General features: G+C 38.1%; 1 protein-coding gene across 1 annotated transcript; it reads right to left on the reverse strand.

Moving 5' to 3' along the window:
• Positions 1-492: 492 nt before the first annotated feature.
• ncam3 (neural cell adhesion molecule 3) lies at positions 493-10,947 on the reverse strand. Its single transcript, XM_058053467.1, has 16 exons — positions 10,797-10,947; positions 10,580-10,651; positions 10,263-10,457; positions 9,006-9,143; positions 8,790-8,930; positions 8,573-8,690; positions 7,046-7,200; positions 6,832-6,965; positions 6,605-6,740; positions 5,339-5,506; positions 5,139-5,259; positions 3,898-4,027; positions 3,534-3,702; positions 2,607-2,802; positions 2,400-2,531; positions 493-1,245 (listed from the first exon to the last, which is right to left on the reverse strand). Exons 1-16 carry the CDS (start codon positions 10,864-10,866, stop codon positions 1,203-1,205), a joined length of 2,118 nt encoding a protein of 705 aa, XP_057909450.1. The 5' UTR covers positions 10,867-10,947; the 3' UTR covers positions 493-1,202.
• Between the last annotated feature and the right edge of the window lie 11,426 nt (positions 10,948-22,373).

A 22,373-nucleotide genomic window follows, 5' to 3' on the forward strand; every position in this document is an offset into this window, starting at 1 on the left:
ACAAAAAAAATGACAAAATGTTGATGCAGATGGAAAAAGTTTGGACACCCCTGCATTATAATATAAAATAATATTCTAACTCAGGTGTACTAAATCCGAGAGACACTCTAATTATATACTTTATATATTATACATACATAGTGAGAAAAATAAGTATTTGATCCCCCTTATGTTTTTGGAATGTGGGAGGAAACCAGAGTCCCGGAAAAACCCCACGGGGAGAACATGCAAACTCTGAGGGTGGAATCAAACTAGGGTCTCCTGACTCTGTGGCCTGCGCGCTAACCACTAGTTCACCATGCAGCTCTATTTGTTCTCAGTTTAAGTTATTTAATATCAATTTTTATTTTAAATACCAGAGATGAGCATTGTTTTGGTCAACAATATACATAACTGCAAATCGGTAGAAAAAAACACAGCTATGGAATATCCAGAGACTTTTTGTGTTAATGATTTATTATTCAATGTATGTACAAACATGTACAGCACTTCATCAACTCATGTGCAAACATGATGGAATCATACATTATCGTCACACATTGAAGATTGTAGAATACGTTCTTACTGCCATATGTTTTGTGTGTACTTTATATTATCATAACATATTAAATGTTTCATTCCAATTCACCTGTGTTACTTGTGTTTCTTGTTATAACATGAAGCTCAGCAAAGCAGTGGCAATAGAACATTAATAACAAGTTAATAAAATGCAAACACTTAAATACATGAACACAGAAAGGCATTATTTGAATGTTAAAAGAGCTGCTCTGGATATTGTTAGGAATACACAAACGTTTGGTCTGCATTATTCAAAACTCATTTGTGCCAACTTAAGAACATTGTCATTTCAAGAATAAATTACATACACCAATACCCTGTAAAAGACCGATCTCAACATCACCCTGTAAATGGAGCTATAAGAATTCCATGGACCTTAAAGCTTTACGATGAACTCAGCTGAGCGAGCAGACCACCACGATGATCATCATGTATCACTTGCCATCTGAAACGGCCTTATTACAAAATGGGATGTTTTCACGATGAGAAAGTCAGAGGATGCTTTGCTGTCGTCGCAAAACATCAGTCGCGTAGAAGAATGAAAGAACCACACGTTCATTTGGTTTCCACAACACTGCTGACGAGACTGAAGCTTGGATGGTTGTCTTTGAAAATGTGGTTTTCATGGCTTGGAGATGTTAACCTCATGCATCTCTTTTGGGAAGATTCCTGTCTGGTTGTGTTGTCCTGTGGGAAATAAAGAAATCATTATTGATATACAGTATTGATATTTAAATGGTATATGGATAAGCGGTATAGAAAATGGATGGATGGATGGATGCATTTGGGAATATCTATCCCGATTAATCAGGTATGAGCTTGAGCTATCTGATTGGTCATGATGCCATTGCATCACCATGCCCCTAGCATTTACTACAAGGGTCTCAAACTCAATTTACTTGGGGGCCACTGGAGCTAGGGTCTGGGCAAGGCTGGGCCGCATCAGGTTTTCCAAAAAAAAAAAAAAACGCATTTATTAAAAACGGAAAAATATACAAACTTTTTCAGTGCTTTGGTTCAGATTTTCTACAATAAAAGCTCTGATAAAACATTCCACTGTTCTCAAATATCTTAATTTTTATTTTTCTACACAAAATAAGATGAAAAATAAATAAACAAATCAAGAATAAAGAAAATCAATCAATCAGTAATAAATATAATAATAATAATAATAATAATAATAATAATAATAATAATAATAATAATAATAATAATAATAATAATAATAATAATAATAATAATAATAATAATAATAATAATAATAATAAAACAGCAAATAATAAAAACCTAAGAAACCACATATAGTTGGTGGGTAGACAAATTATTTTTTTCAGATTAAAATGAACAAAGCATTATTAGAGCCCTGTAGACATGACAAAACACGACTATAGTCACATTAATATTTTTTTTATTTACAACATATTGCGCAACTGCACGGTCTTGAGACACATGCTAACTCGCAAACTGGAGAGCTAGCGACCTAAACGGTAGCCTTCAAGTTATTTCCTTTAAACTTAAATAGCCAAAAACTTACCACTTCCACACGGATAGGGAGGATAACTATTAACAGTTATTTAACCTTTAACATGAACATTAATCAAACATAATAATTTTTTCTGGGTACATGATACCATACAGCATCCATATCAAACTTGCGCGGGCCGCACTAACATTAAACTTTCATATCAAGGCGGGGGCCTCAAACTGGTGTTCTGCGGGCCACATTTGGCCCACGGGCCGCGTGTTTGAGACCACTGATTTACGACATAATACTGCAGTTATTTGGGTGGCATATAAATGTAATCCAAGTGACAAGGACTAATACTTAGTTGTGTACATACTCATGTTTAGTGAGGGAAACTTTGTCACAGGCGACCTCTGTTAGTGGTCCGCCTTCTTTTGAGGAGTTTGTCTGAACTCCTGTATGGTGTCTGCCACCTCTGGGAGTGGACATCCCATTCATATTCAAATCCCTATAAAAAACGGGATTAAAGTCATTACCAGCTGCTTTCATTTTTTTCAAAGATGCAGAACCGAAAGCTACTTACTCCTTCGCGGCGCCTTCTCCTTCTTCAAGAACTTTCAGGCCTGGAACTTTCTGTCCAAAGAGTTTGACAGCAATAGACATGAGAAGACCACAATGGTTCCTGTAGCAGCAGGTGGCATCCACTATCAGGAACACTACCAGGAAGATCACCATGACGATGCCGACCACGCTGCCTTTGGTCATGCTGCTTCTCCGTACTGGGAGTGCATGAAGGTATAAGAAGAGAGGATATAAAGTTTAGTTGAGGTGATGTTTATGTAATGGTAATGGTTTTATTTCATTTGAACATGCATCAGATTACAATTGAGTGCATCCCATAATCAGTTCACAGTTCCACATGTCGAAAAGGAGTAGGAAGAAGCAAAGCTTATTAAATCCTGGTACTTTTACAATCAGTAACTGTTACATTTGTTCACTTCCTGCTTTCCTAATTTAATTTAATTTAATTTAATTTAATTTAATTTAATTTAATTTAATTTAATTTAATTTAATTTAATTTAATTTAATTTGATTTAATTTAATTTAATTTAATTTAATTTTATTTTATTTAATTTAATTTTATTTAATTTTATTTAATTTTATTTTATTTTATTTTATTTTATTTTATTTTACATACCGAAGTATGAGGTGATATGAACATCCAATGCCATAATGGGTACCATAGTAAGTGTCAATATAGTGATATATATAGCACATCATGACTGGTTCAAGACTCTTCATCCTTGTATTTAGCAAACATCAACTGCTTGTATTGTTTCTTGAATTGGCTCATCGTTGTGCATTGTTTGATTCCCTTACTCAATCCATTCCATAGTTTGATTCCACATACTGAAATGTTATGGCTTTTTAACGTATTCCTAGCATATAAGTGTCTCAAATGTACTTCTTCCCTGAGAAACAAAGGCACCTCTGATGTGAAGATTCATACCAGGTTGTTCTGCAATGGTGAAGTTGAATACCGCGGGGATAGAGGAACCATTCATATTAATTGCTAGGACTTCCAGTTGATAGTCAGAGCCAAAGGTCAGGTCTTTGAGCGTGACGGAGTCAGTATTGGATGACAGTTGCTTCTCCTTCCACTCAGCCCCATCTTTATCCTAGGAGAGGATGAAGCATGGAAGACAAAAGGAACCAGAAAACAGGAGTTGATTAGAAGACGCTGATAGAAAACGTTCTGAACTGAACTTCAGTAGATATGATTGTGGAAGAAAAGTACTGAAATTAACTTTTCTTTCATTTATCACCCCTTCCACTCAAACGTGGTTCATACAGTAATATAGTCATATCGATACCTGGCGATATCGCACAGTGTAGTGCAGGAGAGGAGTCCCACCATCGCCGGTAGGTTTAAGGGGCACAGAGAAGGAGTTCCCCTCAACGTTCATCTCATCAGACAACAAAAGTGGGCTGTCGGGCTCACCTAAACGGCAATGCACAAACACCGTACAGGAAATTAACAATATCTGTCATGTCTACCGCAGCAAATGATGACTTAACAGCCATGAAGAACTATAGTCACTATAATGGCTTACCTCCTGCAGAGGGATGATGGATATTGGAGAGCATCAGGCAACACGGTGCGGTGATGATAGCGATGGAGACATATACCAGAAGATGAAATGATAAAAATGATCACAATCATACAAGATACATGAACCATAACAATAATAACACACATAAATATGTCATGTGTGTGCAAAAGTGAAAGTCAATACGGGGTCGCCACAGCGGATCTTTTTGATCCGCATACTTGATCCTTTTATATTCCAGATGCCCTTCCTGACAAATACCGATGATGCTTACTAGTGGAGATTCGAACCTGAGGCGTCCACTCCAAAGTCCAGACGAAACAATGCACCAAATTGGATCGTCTATGCGTTTTGATCTGACAAATCTTAAGTAACTTTGATCAAATGTAGAATTACTTTACATGAAATTGGTTGAGCTCTGGCGGCACGGCGGTCTGGTGGTTAGTGCGCAGACCTCACAGCTAGGAGACCAGGGTTCGGTCCCCACCCTCGGCCATCTCTGTGTGGGTTTTCTCCGGGTACTCCGGTTTCCTCCCACATTCCAAAAACATGCTAGGTTAATTGGCGACTCCAAATTGTCCATAGGTATGAATGCGAGTGTGAATGGTTGTTTGTCTATATGTGCCCTGTGATTGGCTGGCGACCAGTCCAGGGTGTACCCCGCCTCTCGCCCGAAGACAGCTGGGATAGGCTCCAGCACCCCCCGCGACCCTCGTGAGGAAAAAGCGGTAGAAAATGAATGAATGAATGGTTGAGCTCTAATGGAAAAAACAGCCACATGTCGCACCAGGTAAGTTGCATTGCAAGGTTAATAGTGTGCATAAAGCACATAATGTGTGGTTCCAATACGGCCTCGAACAATGCCAATTATATATATATTGTGACTTATCAGACGCCATAGTTCCCAGTTCCCTGTTCTCACAAGACAGCTTTTCCCAAACCAGAACCTCATGAGATCTCACGACACCCCCAGTTACTAACATGACGTCAGTGTGTGACACTCACGTATTCCTTGGGTGCGGACAATGTTTGCTTCTGAGAATTGGCCCAGTCCGGCTGCATTCATAGCAGCCAAACGTACGCTATACAATGTGTACGGCCGGAGGGAAGTCATAGCCAGTGTGTCTATGTATAGAAACACAAGAAATAAATTAGGATATTCATTACATATAGCACTTATTAGTTAGCAATAGCAGTGAATTACCAGCGTTTGGGACTGTGACCTCCTTCCATTGTTCAGCTGCATTTTCCCTCCACTGGAGGACGAAGCTTGTGATGGGTGTCCCCCCACTGACAGGCAGAGTTTTGAGGGAGAAGAAGACCGATGCAGGACCAGGTGACACGGATACGTAGAGAGGAGGACCAGGCTGGGCTGGGAGTCAAGAGAACAAAATGTCTTGTGTCTTGTATGGCTTATTGGAAAGTGAATGGTCGCTTGTTTATACTTTATACAGGATGTATCTAATGAGAACAAGTGGTATGGAAAATTGTAGTTTTTAATTATAATTAATATTATATTATATTAATAATAATAATAAGAATAATACGTTTTATTTGTATAGCGCTTTTCAAAATACTCAAAGACACTTTACAGAAGAAAGGAGTTTTTATAATATAATATAATATAATATAATATAATATAATATAATATAATATAATATAATATAATATAATATAATATAATATAATATAATATAATATAATATAATATAATATAATATAATATAATATAATATAATATAATATAATATAATATAATATAATATAATATAATATAATATAATATAATATAATATCATATCATATCATATAATATCATATAATATCATATAATATCATATAATATCATATAATATCATATAATATCATATAATATCATATAATATCATATAATATCATATAATATCATATAATATCATATAATATCATATCATTTCATTTCATTTAAATATTATTTTATATGATATGATATTTTATTATATTAAAATAATATTAAAATATAATTTAAATATTAATTTATATGACATAATATGATATTATATTTTATTATATTAAAATAATATTATATTATATTATATTATATTGTATTGTATTATATTATATTATATTATATTATATTATATTATATTATATTATATTATATTATATTATATTATATTATATTATATTATATTATATTATATTATATTATATTATATTATATGATATTATATGATATTATATGATATTATATGATATTATATTATATTATATTATATTATATTATATTATATTATATTATATTATATTATATTATATTATATTATATTATATTATATTATATTATTAATATATATTATTATATTATATTATTAATATATATTATTATATTATATTATTAATTATAATTAATAAACATATTGTGAAGCTAATATAGCTAATGTGAGGAGGAAGCTAATATAGTTCCAATGCAAAGAAAACAAGCTCTTACTGTGAAGGGCAACATCTCTCGATGCATTGCCGATGCTGCTGACCGCCATGCAGGAATACAGACCTCCATCAGAGGGCACTATTTCATCAATTACCAACACACCTTCCTCAACACGGACACGACCAGAAGAAGAGTACTGCAGGCCAAACACAAAGATATAATACACATATTGGACCCAACATAGATCAATAAAACCCCACCCGGTTCCGTGTGTCATGTGCACCCACCAGGGTTTGTCCGTTGTACTTGTTGATCCAGTGCAGTTCAGGCTGAGGAAGACCGGACACGTTACAGGCCACAGAGACACGCTCGCCTGTGTTGACGTTCTGCTGCTCGACTGACAAAGACACCTCTGGCGCCTCTGAAATGAAATGAAATCCAACATCGCATTTGTACTGCACGTGTACCGTAGCATGGTACTGGTATTCACAAAGAACTCACCAAAAACATGAAGCAAGATGGTGGCACTGGTTTCAGTGATCTTGTTGGTGGCCGTGCAGACATACTCGCCATAGTCATCCCTGACAACTGACGTTATGGTCAACTGGCTGCGGTCAGAGTTGAACTTATGATGTGCAGGGTCATAAAGTACCGGCCTGTGAGTTAGAATTGCAGAGAAATGTATATATTATATACTGAATATCACAATACTGCATGGTACCTTAATGGGAATAGCATGTTGGCCACACAGTAAGGAGATAGGGAAGACCTGGGTTCAAATCTCTGCTGTGTGGAGTTTGCATGGTCTCCCCATGTGTACATTCATTCATTCATTCATTTTCTACCGCTTATCCTCACAAGGGTTGTGGGGGTGCTGGAGCCTATCCCAGCTGTCTTTGGGCGAGAGGCGGGGTACACCCCGGACTGGTGGCCAGCCAATCACAGGGCACATATAGACAAACAACCATTCACACTCACATTCATACCTATGGACAATTTGGAGTCGCTAATTAACCTAGCATGTTTTTGGGAGGAAACCGGAGTACCCGGAGAAAACCCACGCATGCACGGGAAGAACATGCAAACTCCACACAGAGATGGCCGAGGGTGGAATTGAACCCTGGTCTCCTAGCTGTGAGGTCTGCGCGCTAACCACTCGACCGCCGTGCCGCCCCCCATGTGTACATTCATTCATTCATTCATTTTCTACCGCTTTTCCTCACGAGGGTCGCGGGGGTGCTGGAGCCTATCCCAGCTGTCTTCGGGTGTAAGGCGGGGTACAACCTGGACTGGTGGCCAGCCAATCACAGGGCACATATAGACAAACAACCATTCACACTCACATTCATACCTATGGACAATTTGGAGTCGCTAATTAACCTAGCATGTTTTTGGAATGTGGGAGGAAACCGGAGTACCCGGAGAAAATCCACGCATGCACGGGGAGAACATGCAAACTCCACACAGAGATGCCCGAGGGTGGAATTGAACCCTGGTCTCCTAGCTGTGAGGTCTGTGCGCTAACCACTCGACCGCCGTGCCGCCCCCCCATGTGTACATGTACATCCAAATTGTCATTATTATAGGTATGAATGTGAGTGTGAATGGTTGTTTGACTATATGTGTCCTGTGATTGGCTGGCCACCAGCATAGCCACGACCCTAGTGAGGATAAACGGCATGGAAGTTGGATGGATCAATGGCAGTCAGATGGTGGAATAAAAAAAAAACAATCTGATATAATCCATCATATCCATCAATAAATCATGTATGATTTATTAAAAGTACAACACAGCACATATAGTACACAAAAGTATGTTTTGTTTCTGCGTTGTCCGACCCTTTAGTTTCCACTTTTAAAGGGCTTTGAGAGAAACCCAAACCCATGTATATGGGGACTATGCCAACTCCACAAGGTCAAGGTTTGAACCCAGCTGCATATGATGCAGCCATGCCAACCACCCTGCTGCCATAATGTGGATTTAACGTGTGTCATTAAACGTTTCCTGCAGGTAAAATCAGGTCTTACATGCTCCAGGTGATGTTGGGTTTTGGTTGCCCGTCCACCAAACACAGCAGGGAAACATTGGTTTCTGGTCCAGCTATCACTTTCCTTACCTCTTCTCTCAGACGCACAGTAGGAGGAGCTGCATCAAGTTGAGATATATATAGAAATATTATTCATTATGAATTAATTTCTGGTTGACTCAACATGTCATAAAGGATGATGCAAAGAATATACAAACCATTAATAACAACAGATATGAAAAGCTGCTTGATGATGGGTCTTCCTTTAATCTGGGCTTGGCACACGTATGTCCCAGCATCCTGTCTCCGCACTTTCTCAATCAGGAGCGCGTTATCAGGCAGCTGGCGAACATGATTTCCTATAAAGAAAAATATATTGTTAATATAAGGGATCGATATACACAATACTTAAACATACATATACGTGTACTCACCACGAGAAAAGATGGCCTCCTTGTTGTATGCCCAGCGGACCTCCACTGCCGGCTTCCCAGACACCAGACAAGGAACCTTCCCATCTGTGCCCTCCAGAAACTCATGGTAGGTGGGGGTGCTTCCGAATGAGGGACCCTCTGACACGAGATACAGGATAATTGTTATGGTGATACGCTCTGATTTACATGACCGCTTTACTTTATGAAGTAGCCAGTTATGATTTTTATGATAGTTTTATGATGCATATCTACTAGAGCATTGATTCCCAAAGGGTGGGCCGTGGTGGTACTGCAGGTGGGCCATTACAGGTCATTAAAATATGATTCATTTTTGCATATATTATTTTTAAAATTATTTTTATTGTACAATATTTATTGCATGATTAAAAAAAATATTTGTAAGCATAAATAATAACCTATTGAGTGTTATTGGCCTGTCACAATATTTTAGGAACCTTATAGAGTTTATGATTGGAACGTAGCTCTCTGGTCATCATGCCAGTCTTGAATGCAGTTATGAAAAAGTATGAGAATTTATTATTATTATTATTATTATTATTATTATTATTATTATTATTATTATTATTATTATTATTATTATTATTATTATTATTATTATTATTATTATTATTATTGTATTTCTAATAGTATTATTATTATTACTATAGTGCTATTACACTATATTACAGTGCTATTATTATTATATATATTTTAAGTGGGCCCTTATATAATAATAATAATAATAGTAATAATAATTATAATTATTATTTATAATTATTATTATAGTGCTATTACACTATATTACAGTGCTATTATTATATATTTCGAAGTGGGCCCTTATTATATATTAATGATAATACTTATTATTATTATTACTATTATTATTATTATTGCTATTATTTATAATTATTATTATAGTGCTATTACACTATATTACAGTGCTATTATTATTATATATTTTGAAGTGGGCCCTATTATATAATACATAATAATATTAATAATAATAATAATAATAATAATAATAATAATAATAATAATAATAATAATAATAATAATAATTATTATTATTATTATTATTATTATTATTATTATTATTATTATTATTATTATTATTATTATTATTATTATTATTTATAATAATTATTATAGTGCTATTACACTATATTACAATGCTATTATTCTTATATATTTTGAAGTGGGCCCCGAGTTGGTCAAGTTAGGGAACCCCCGTACTAGAGTGATTGACATCCTACATACCATAAACATAAAGCTGGGTCTGAACTTCATCCTTGTGTCCGTTGTCGAAGTCACAAGTGCAGGTATACCTGCCGCCATCTGCCACCGTGGCTCTCCTGATGAACAATTTAGAGGAGGTCTCGTCCACCTTTGATACCATTTCTTCATCGACGTCCTCGCCGTTCTTTTGCCACATTATGTCTCCCTCTCCCCCAGCTGTGTGAGAATGGGAACATTTAACTAAGCATTACCAGGAGCCTGGAGCTTAAAAGTGACCCCCATGTTGTATTAAAGATGCGGATATTCAAATTTTACATTCAAATCAATGAGAAACTCACCTTTGCACAAAAGTAAAATCTCATCTCCAACTTGAATATCTTGCTTACTGGTGATGATGTCCATCTTGGCGTCTGAGAAAGAACGGAAATGTACCATCTAACCCTAATAATCTTCTTTATTGGAGATATTTACAAATTATTCCCATTCATCACATATGCAATAAACACAAACAGTCGTCACATTTTCACAATTCCAACAGGAAGTCACATGTCTTACCTGTGCTACATGTAAAAAGAAGCATCAAATGCAAGGCCATTCTCAGGTAGAAACATTCCTCTGTTGCCATGGTCACCAAATCACCTTTCAGTCTAATTCTTAATCCGATCTAGTCAATCAGTCGATCAAATATTGATAGCAGTTTTAGAGCTATGGAGTTATGGCAGGGGGAGCCTGAGCCTGGAATTATATAGGAGCCCGGGAGGAGATGAGAGGAAGCAAGAAGTGGGTGGAGAGAAAAAGAAACGTTCTCATCCTCCATTGTTTATACTACACGCTGTTTGGTCATTCATAAATTAAATCACCTTTATTACATTCAAGTCAGTCCATTTTAATGTAACAACTGTATTTCAAAATAATGGCACTAAATTCAGATTGAAGTCAAATTGTTTAAAAAATAGCTTTGAACCGGTGAGTTTAAAGATCTGATTTTTTTAATGGAGGTGCCCTATTCATGATACAGTCATTCTCCACATTATTATTATTATTATTATTATTTATTATTACTTATCTTCTTTTGTGTCTGTTATTATATGGGAGCCAGGCAACGACATTTCGTTGGCAATTTCACTACTGTGTTTTTGTGCAATGACAATAAAGGGAGTCTATCTATCTATCTATCTATCTATAATATACACATATAAACATTAGCAAACTTAGCTCTGTGCAAACTCCAATTCCCTGGTTGGGCCACGTACGTGAAGCCATAAATATACTTGTAAATATACGCAACATTTGATATCACACAATAAATTACAGCCCTTCCGTCACTGGTCTTTCATCTACCAGAGTATAATTACCGCGTCCTACGGGTCCTATCCGTTTCATTGGCTGAAAGCCAGCCTGCCCCTCCCACCTCTACACCAGAGTAGCCAATCAAAGCATAAAACGTTTGATGGGATAAATTATCAGCTTGATTATCAGGGTGGGTTATTATGACTGATTAAATTGAAGTGTGCTCATAATGAGCCCCATCAGCAAGGGTGGGCACACACATTGACCGCCGCTCCATGTCACACTTTATTTGCCATAGAAACACACAAATATAATTCTCTTCTCTCATACATTGTAGAATTTATTGTTTGTTAATACATTTTAGTATACTAGCACGCATAAATAAGCTGTTTGAAATATGCTAAATTGCACTTAAATGATGTTTTTTCCACTATTCTGACCTATAAATGTCATTAGAATGTTGTATTCTTGTGTTAATTGATGCCAACATTTCAGATAATGAGGTTTGCAAATTTGGAAGTGGGCCCTGAAAGAAAATTGGGATGGTTCAAAACGCTCTGTTTCAGAGGGCGTTGCTAAATTGTTCCTTTGTGATGTCACAGAGGGGCCGTGGCTGTAGGCGCAATACACTCTCTGCTTCTCTGTAAAAAAAAACGTATTTGTTTACAATTCCCAACGACGCCACCATCAAGCACTAGTGGTTGGGGTTCCTGATTCCCTACCCGCAAAGAAATTTTAATATTTTTTATATTCTCCATATTAAAATATGGACTACGAGAAGAATCCATAGGAATTGACCGACCCAGACAATTCTACTCATCACGACACATTTTGGGGATTATGGACTTTAACAGTGACTAAACGGGATGCACGACCTTCCAATTCTTGACAATGACACACCGACACGTGCCCTGAAAGATCGCCATGGCCACCCATCTACTGGGGTCCACACGTGCCCTTGTCCATACGGGACTCCCTTAAATAGACGCAATGTTTATTCCTATGGGAACTAGTGTATGTACAACATACATTGTACTTTGTGATTTATTTTGCAGTTATGACGACATTTACAATACACACAATCTATTGTGTAACACAGTGTAATACTAACAATGACATAGTGTGCATTTTACATGCATAGACTTACTGTATATAGTACACCGATATACAAACAGTGGCAGGTTACGTAGTGACGTGGACAAACAATGAGAGGACGGTGGAGGACAAGAAGGCGAGACAGTGGGAAGTGGAAGTGAAAAGGCTGGACATGACACACCCTCACGCTCCTCTGGCAACTCAGATCCGTGTGTGTGTGTGTATGTGTGTGTGCTTGTAATCAGATGGTGACAGTAGAGCGTAAAGAACAATAAAAAGGAAAATATTCAATGTTGTTTTCAGATCCAGGAATTGATCAAACAATATCCACTGAAACAGTTGTATGTCACTACAACTACTGTACAGTATATTTGTTATATTCTTATTGTTTTTTTATTTTTTATTTTTTATTTTTTATTTTTTATTTTTTATTTTTTATTTTTTATTTTTTATTTTTTATTTTTTATTTTTTATTTTTTATTTTTTATTTTTTATTTTTTATTTTTTATTTTTTATTTTTTATTTTTTATTTTTTATTTTTATATATTATATTTATTATATCTTATTTCCACTAGCAAATATGCCATCGATCCCCACACACAACCTACACTGCAAAACCACTGGACAGTGATCAATGATATAATAATCATTATTATATTAATAATTAGCCTATTATTATTACTATAATCATTATTCTTCTTATGATTATTACTACTACCACTAGTAGTAGTAGTAGGCTAGTATTAGCCTGCTTATTAGCTTGCTTATTAGCCTGCTTTTGCCCTATTATATGAAATTCGTCAGAGATTATTTTGGTAAAAAATGTAATAAAAAATATATCTATTAACAAATCGATTTAAAAAATCTATAAAAAATATCAAAATATTTAGGGGGCTTAGGAACATTTTAGGGGGATTAAAGTCCCCCTAAAATAGGCCTCATGCCGCCACTGTCAATCCCCAAAGTTTCATGAGAGTGTGTGCTGAGTAATTTTAAAAAAAAGAAAGCAGAGTATGATTATAAATACCACCAAACATTACATTATTCTTTACACGCGGAGATAGCAAATGTCTGAACTGTAAACAAAGGTTCCTCCTCATTGTGTCTGTGGTCAATGTGAAAGTGACGGCAAAGCTACTTGCTATTTTTATCCATGTTATGTTTATTCACAGAGAAGACAGTCAGAGAGACACTAAGGGGGTGTGTGGGGGGGCATTGAAATCCCTGTTTACCACAACCATTGTTCCACCACAACAGGGGTGATCAGACTTTTCAGCCTGAAAGCTACTTTAAAAATGAATATCACGGTCATATCACCTCGTACTTCAGTACGTGACAAGAAAAATAAAAAGGAAAAAAAAAAAAGAAAAAAGAAAAAAACTTACACTATATTAGGAAAGCAGGAAGTGAACAAATTTTGACATTTGTAAGTTTATCTGGGTGTCCAGTTAGTGAATGTAACACTCAAATTAGCAAAGTAGCAAATAAAAGAAAAAAAAATAATAAGAAAAATTAATAAAACAAAGTAAAATATATATATATATATATTAGGAAAGCAGGAAGTGAACAAATGTAACAATTACTGATTGTAAAAGTAGCAAAGTAGCAAATACAAGACAAAAAATGAATTAAAAAGAAATAAAAATGTGTAAAATAAAGTAAAAAAAAAATAATTTATATTGGGAAAGCAGGAAGTGAACAAATGTAACAGTTACTGATTGTAAAAGTACCTGATGGAGGGGTAGGATATAATAAGCTTTGCTTCTTCCTACTCCTTTTGGACATGTGGAACTGTGAACTGATTATGGGATGCACTCAATTGTAATCTGATGCATGTTCAAATGAAATAAAAACATTACCATATATTTATAGCTATAATATATTTATAAAGTATTTAGGTAGAGCTATGCAACAGGGAATTAGCTGAGTGATATTGTTTATGATTTGGGTGATGTAATGGCCACCCCTGCAGTACTACAACTATTAAATAACCTTATACTATGCTTTCTCATTGAGTGTAGTCAAATCTTTAACTGCACTAAAAAGCCAAATTAATCACGCTTCTTCCTGTTGAGTGGTTCTGTCCAGATGACTTGAAATGTCCGAATTTAGCAGTGAGCTCAGCGTGCTGGTGCACAAAGAGAGACTTTTCCAGTAAAAGACACATCAGTCATCATGGAGCTGGGCAGTTTTCAACAATCTTCAATGTTGCCTTTAATTCTCTCATCGGAGCCTTAATGTGAACAGCCACAACATCTCCACCGAGCAGCACCAGATGTGGGCTTGATTTAAACAATGCTTGGGAGATCTGTCAACTTATTTGGGCCGTATCCGTCCTTTGTAGACATGCACTGTAGTGATGTCGTAATTCACCAGATCCAAGCCGGTCGTGAATACTGAATGAAAAGTCATTGACTCCGTTGCTGTAAAACAGGAAGCCAGGAACAAACAAACAGCATTTCACGCGTACAGAGAAGTGTTTATTTATCACAAAGGTTGTTTTGCATGCCTTCATATGAGTGAAGGAGTCCATGTCCAAACATTGCATAAAAGGATGTTGGCAGTAGCAAACATCATTGGAAGAGACGACGAAGACCCACTGTGCTGAGTTTCGACACAAAATTCACACATAACAACTGAATAATTGACTTTTTGTATTCCCAAAATGCATTCATACATCCATCCACTTTCTATCGCTTATCCTGTTCAGGGTCGCTGGGAAATAAAGTCTATACCAGTTGACTTTGGGCAACCAGTGAAAAAAACCCTGGGCTGGTCGCCAGTAGTTATGATGGCCAATTCTGATTTTTTGGTTAAAATCTGATGTTTTGTTTACGTAAAAGCATTTCTAAATGCAGTACTTCTAACTGACACTGCACTAAATCAGTATGCTCATGTACTACGTATATGCAGTACAACATCTCTTGCACAACAGCACCAGATGGAGGTTTTGGCATTATATCAAATTGGCATTCTATCCAACCATCCAATCCACCCATCCATCCATCCATCCATCCACCCATTCATCCACCCTTCTATCCATCCGTCCAATCCACCCATCCATCCATCCATCCATCCATCCACCCTTCTATCCATCCGTCCAATCCACCCATCCATCCATCCATCCACCCATTCATCCACCCATTTATCCACCCTTCTATCCATCCGTCCAATCCACCCATCCATCCATCCATCCATCCACCCATTCATCCACCCTTCCATCCATCCATCCAATCCACCCATCCATCCATCCATCCATCCATCCATCCATCCATCCATCCACCCATTCATCCACCCTTCTATCCATCCATCCAATCCACCCATCCATCCATCCATCCACCCACCCGTTCATCCACCCTTCTATCCATCCATCCAATCCACCCATCCATCCATCCATCCATCCATCCATCCATCCATCCACCCATTCATCCACCCTTCCATCCATCCATCCAATCCACCCATCCATCCATCCACCCATTCATCCAATCTTCTATCCATCCATCCAATCCACCCATCCATCCATCATCCATCCATCCATCCATCCACCCATTCATCCACCCTTCTATCATTCATCCAATCCACCCACCCACCCATCCACCCATTCATCCACCCTTCTATCCATCCACCCAATCCACCCATCTATCCATCCATCCATCCATCCATCCACCCATTCATCCACCCTTCTATCCATCCATCCATCCACCCATTCATCCACCCTTCTATCATCCATCCACCCATTCATCCACCCTTCTATCCATCCAATCCATCCATCCATCCAATCCATCCATCCATCCAATCCATCCATCCATCCATCCATCCATCCATCCATCCATCCATCCATCCATCCACCCATTCATCCACCCTTCCATCCATCCATCCAATCCACCCATCCATCCATCCACCCATTCATCCACCCTTCTATCCATCCATCCAATCCACCCATCCATCCACCCATCCACCCTTCTATCCATCCATCCAATCCACCCATCCATCCATCCATCCACCCATTCATCCACCCTTCTATCCATCCATCCATCCATCCACCCATTCATCCACCCTTCTATCATCCATCCACCCATTCATCCACCCTTCTATCCATCCATCCAATCCATCCATCCATCCACCCATTCATCCACCCTTTCATCCATCCATCCATTCCACCTATCCATCCATCCATCCACCCATTCATCCACCCTTTCATCCATCCATCCATTCCACCTATCCATCCATCCATCCACCCATTCATCCACCCTTCTATCCATCCATCCAATCCATCCATCCACCCATTCATCCACCCTTTCATCCATCCATCCATTCCACCTATCCATCCATCCATCCATCCACCCATTCATCCACCCTTCCATCCATCCATCCATTCCACCCATCCATCCATCCATCTCACACACCAAGGAATTTGTGCAACTATTTTTTCAAGCAAATGATTCCAATAAAGAAGGCAAACCACACTCTTCCATTTGTCAGTACTTGGCCCTCGATGGGCATGTTGGACACCCCTGATCAGTCTGTATATTCGGACCGTATTTACTCCATCCGTGGTGACCCGTGACCTGCTGTATCAACAACCCTACCAGATGTTGATACCAACGCAACGTAAATACAATCCCAGTTGGCCCTCAGCGTGGAATGCAAGCACCTCCGTGCGCCCGCCAGTCTGCCTGCCGAGCGAACGCGACGTGACTGTTGTGTCTGAGCCCAATTCGGGGATTTGTCGTGTTTGTTTTGTTGGATCTTTTTTTGGACTACATCCTCTTTTTCGAGTAGTACTCGTAGCTTTATTGTGGTGCCAAGCCCTGCAAGCGACCCTCTCTGCCACCTGCGCCAAGACCCGGGCTGCGCGTAGTCTAATGCATGCAGGAAGTGGGGCGTGCGGCAGAAACAATGGAGACATAACAGCTACAGCAAGGAGCCTTCATGTAAATAAAGTAGAAACGTGAGGATCCACTACACTACGTGGTTACTCTACGTCTATGCTCCATCAATGAAACACGGCAACAAATAATAAACACCACGTGTGGATCTTTTCCTCAATTACTTAGGAGCCGTCTACCATCTCCTACCCAGCATGCACCTCAAACCCCTCCCTTGCTCGCCGTCTGACGGGACTGTCTCCCTACAGTACGTGACCGGTCCAGGGTCTGTCAGTGCCAATGCAGGCCGCCATGGCAGCAGATAACGCTAACTAGCTTCCTGCCATTACTTCTAATTGGCGCACAGCCCGGAACTCTGCAGACACCCTGGGTGGGACGTGACTCAGTGTGTGTGTGTGTGTGTGTGTGTGTGTGTGTGTGTGTGTGTCTCGGAAATGTTATTCACAATTTTGCAAAAGAAAATAATTCTCATTTGAAAAAACTTGTCATAGAAAATCATAAAGTTGATGTATTTTATCAGTAGTTTGAATGTGGACAGTGCTTAGACAACAACTTATAATAAACATGGTACACACACATTACTAGGTACACTACATTGTATACATTGTATACACTACATTGTATAAATGGTTAGCAGGGAAGACAACCAAGCAGTGCTCAGGAATCAAACTAGCAAATGCCGCCTTTAGGCTGCCATGTTTTGCTGAATCGTAAATGGAGTTTGCTAGGAATAAATGTCGTAATGTAATATTAGATCTCCATGGTAACATATTGTACTTATGTCCAAAACGGATACATGTTATAAAAGTGCTATAAAAGTGACGTTAAGCATATAAAACAGTACAGTACAAAACAAAAACAACCTCACAACTTTACTTTGTCCGTTGTCAACAACACCAGTTGTTCCTTAACTAAATTATACAAGACTGATTCCGCATCAAGAGGCTGCACGGCGGTCAAGTGGTTAGCTTGCAGACCTCACCGCTAGGAGACCCAAGTTTGCATGTTCTCCCTGTGCATGCGTGGGTTTTCTCCGGGTACTCCGGTTTCCTCCCAAATTCCAAAAAAACATGCTAGGTTAATTGGCGACTCCAAATTGTCCATAGGTATGAATGTGAGTGTGAATGGTTGTTTGTCTATATGTGCCCTGTGATTGGCTGGCCACCAGTCCAGGGTGTACCCCGAAGACAGCTGGGATAGGCTCCAGCACCCCCACGACCCTCATGGGGATAAGTGGTAGAAAATGAATGAATGTTTATTACTACTAGTAGTAGTAGTAGTATGCTAGTATTAGCCTGCATTTGCCCTATTGTATACAATTTGTCAGAGAAATTTGTTTAAAATCAATAAAAACCCCGCCTCTCGCCCGAAGACAGCTGGGATAGGCTCCAGCACCCCCGCGACCCTCGTGAGGATAAGCGGTAGAAAATGAATGAATGTTTATTACTACTAGTAGTAGTAGTAGTAGGCTAGCATTAGCCTGCTTTTGCCCTATTATATAAAATGTGTCAGAGAAATGTGTTTAAAATCAATAAAAACCCCGCCTCTCGCCTGAAGACAATTGGGATAGGCTCCAGCAACCCCCGCAACCCACGTGAGAATAAGCGGTAGAAAATGAATGAATTAATATTACTACTACTAGTAGTAGTAGTAGTAGGCTAGTATTAGCCTGCTTTTGCCCCATTATATAAAATTTGTCAGAGAAATTTGTTTAAAATCAATAAAAACCCCGCCTCTCGCCTGAAGACAATTGGGATAGGCTCCAGCACCCCTGCGACCCTTGTGAGGATAAGCGGTAGAAAATGAATGAATGTTTATTACTACTAGTAGTAGTAGTAGTAGGCTAGCATTAGCCTGCTTTTGCCCTATTATATAAAATTTGTCAGAATTTGTTTAAAATCAATAAAAACCCAGCCTCTCGCCTGAAGACAGCTGGAATAGGCTCCAGCAACCCCCGCAACCCTCGTGAGGATAAGCGGTAGAAAATGAATGAATGTTTATTACTACTAGTAGTAGTAGTAGTAGGCTAGTATTAGCCTGCATTTGCCCTATTATAGTATAAAATTTGTCAGAGAAATTTGTTTAAAATCAATAAAAACCCCGCCTCTTGCCCGAAGACAGCTGGAATAGGCTCGAGCAACCCCCGCAACCCACGTGAGGATAAGCGGTACAAAATGAATGAATGAATATTACTACTACTAGTAGTAGTAGTAGTAGGCTAGCATTAGCCTGCTTTTGCCCTATTATATAAACTTTCTCAGAGAAATTTGTTTAAAATCAATAAAAACCCCTCCTCTCGCCTGAAGACAATTGGGATAGGCTCCAGCACCCCCGCGACCCTCATGAGGATAAGCGGTGCAAAATGAATGAATGAATGAATGATTTCCATCAAACTTTTGAGGTAACAGTACATAAAAATGTGCTTATGCAAATCTATACAGGACGATGCAAGTGTTCTGCGTCCTACATAAAGCAAGAGGAGCATATCTACAGTATATGACCCCGGGGAGGGCCCACAGCAGCCGGAAGATATCTAACGAGGACATCGCACACAGCGATTTAGCTAATGGCTCAACAATGAGGCTCAAACTATGAGTTTGGCAGAATGTGGATGAATGACGCCATTTCCCATGCCATCGCCCATGAGGATGTCTTTGATAGCGGCGTGAAACCAGCTACTTTCGGCATTTTTCTATATACAGCTGATCTCGTTCAATCATTCACATTCACACCTCAAATTAATCTGACTGTTTTTTTTAAAGCCAGTACTTGTGCAAAGTCATTACAAATAAAACGCAGCGTCGGCGTCATCAGATAAACGTGAGCATGGCACCGGGCAGACAGACTCAAAATGATCTGGCTGGCCGACGGATGCTTTGGAGGGGTTATTGTGTGTGTTTGCGTGTTGATGAGAGGAGCCATCAAAGAAGCCCAGCATCCTGTGGGCAGCCCAGGGCAGGACCAGCGGGCTCGAGGCAGCAGCGCAGTGGGTGTCCGTGCGCAGGCACCGCAGCGTCTGCTACACACACACACACACACACACACACACACCCACACAGGAAAAAGGGCCACCATGTAATTGATGTAGTGTCAGAACTCAAGGGACTGATAAGGCACACATGCGCAGACGCTAACATCATTTCGCTATCAAAAATCGGGCTGCTTATCAGCTGCTGGAGAGGGATACAACATGGCCGAACATAACCATGCAAAGGCAATGGCTACCGCTTTAAATAGCCAACAATATGTCCCATCTACATAACTGACTTGGATATTAACCAATCTACAGAGATATTAATATCATATTTCCTGCATATGCAAGTCACATAACACTACAAGTCATGTTGCCAGCTACCGTTTCATTTGGAAGCGCCTGGTTGGTTAAATTAAGACGTTTGGCGGGGCCCGATGTGGCTCGCAAGCTGGAGTTGCTGTCCTAAAAGGATGGAGGATTGAACTCGGGTCTTATAGCTGTGAGGTCTGCACGCTAACCACTCGACCGCCGTACTTCATATACAAATAAAAAGGTAAGACCGCACATATAACTTATTTTCTTGTTATTCTATTCATGAGAAACCTGTATTAATATTAAAAACTCACCACACGCTATTAATGTCTTCCCAGAAAACAAATATGACAATGATTCATTGCCAACAAGAATATTTACACCAAGAATATACGTATCAACAGATGACTAATTGCTTATACAGTGGTTATGAATGTGTTTACTGGTAAAGACACTACTACTACTATTACTTCAGTTGCAGTGAAGGGTGCTTGTATGCCTGTGTTGAAAAGTTAAGCATTTGCTGCCACCTATTGGTTCATTATGCAATAACACTATTAAAGGTCAAGTAACCATCCATGCTTTTTCTATGCCGCTTATCCTCTTCGGTATGTGAATAAATATAAATATAAATATAAATATAAATATAAATATAAATATAAATATAAATATAAATATAAATATAAATATAAATATAAATATAAATATAAATATAAATAAAAATAAAAATAAAAATAAAAATAAAAATAAAAATAAAAATAAAAATAAAAATAAAAATAAAAATAAAAATAAAAATAAAAATAAAAATAAAAATAAAAATAAAAATAAAAATAAAAATAAAAATAAAAATAAAAATAAAAATAAAAATAAAAATAAAAATCCTTTTGGACATGTGGAACTGTGAACTGATTATGGGATGCACTTAATTGTAATCTGATGCATGTTGAAATGAAATAAATCCATCACCATTACCATTACACCCTGGATTGGTCGCCAGCCAATTGCCGGGGGGTCGAATAACACGAAGCGTTATTGCGAGTCCAAAGGGAGAAATTTAGCATGTGGCTACATGTCAGGCTTATCACGTCTGAGCTTGACTGCGCAACGCCATTCTTTCACTCGCTCTCGTATTACACAACACAACAGCCACATAATCCACACTGAATAGTAATGGTAATGGTAATGGTAATGGTTTTATTTCATTTGATTACAATTGATTACAATTGAGTGCATCCCATAATCAGTTCACAGTTCCACATGTCCACAAGGAGTAGGAAGAAGCAAAGCTTATTAAATCCTACCCCTCCATCTGGTACTTTTACAAACAGCAACTGTTACATTTGTTCACTTCCTGCTTTCCTAATATAGTTTAAGTTAAAAAATATATATATATATATATATATTTAATTTTATTTTTGTGACGTACCAAAGTAAGAGGTGATATGACCATACAGTGACTTTCTCCTCGTTCTTATTTACCTGTTGAATCCACAGGGAGATGGAATTATTGTTATTATTGATTGTGCTTATGAAATGGACCATAGTAGCTAATTTCAGTGCTCAAGTAATAGT

The sequence above is a fragment of the Doryrhamphus excisus genome, chromosome 17, assembly GCF_030265055.1.
Source record: "Doryrhamphus excisus isolate RoL2022-K1 chromosome 17, RoL_Dexc_1.0, whole genome shotgun sequence".
NCBI classification, from domain to species: Eukaryota; Metazoa; Chordata; class Actinopteri; order Syngnathiformes; family Syngnathidae; genus Doryrhamphus; species Doryrhamphus excisus.

What these genes read in the sequence shown, in the direction of transcription:
- ncam3 (XM_058053467.1), bottom strand. Translation starts at nt 10,866, where the DNA reads ATGGCAACAGAGGAATGTTTCTACCTGAGAATGGCCTTGCATTTGATG. An exon ending in ACACTGTGCGATATCGCCAG is followed by an intron (nt 3,703 to 3,897) that starts GTATCGATATGA and finishes ATCCTCTCCTAG; the next exon opens with GATAAAGATGGGGCTGAGTG. An exon ending in GGAGAAGGCGCCGCGAAGGA is followed by an intron (nt 2,532 to 2,606) that starts GTAAGTAGCTTT and finishes CGTTTTTTATAG; the next exon opens with GGATTTGAATATGAATGGGA.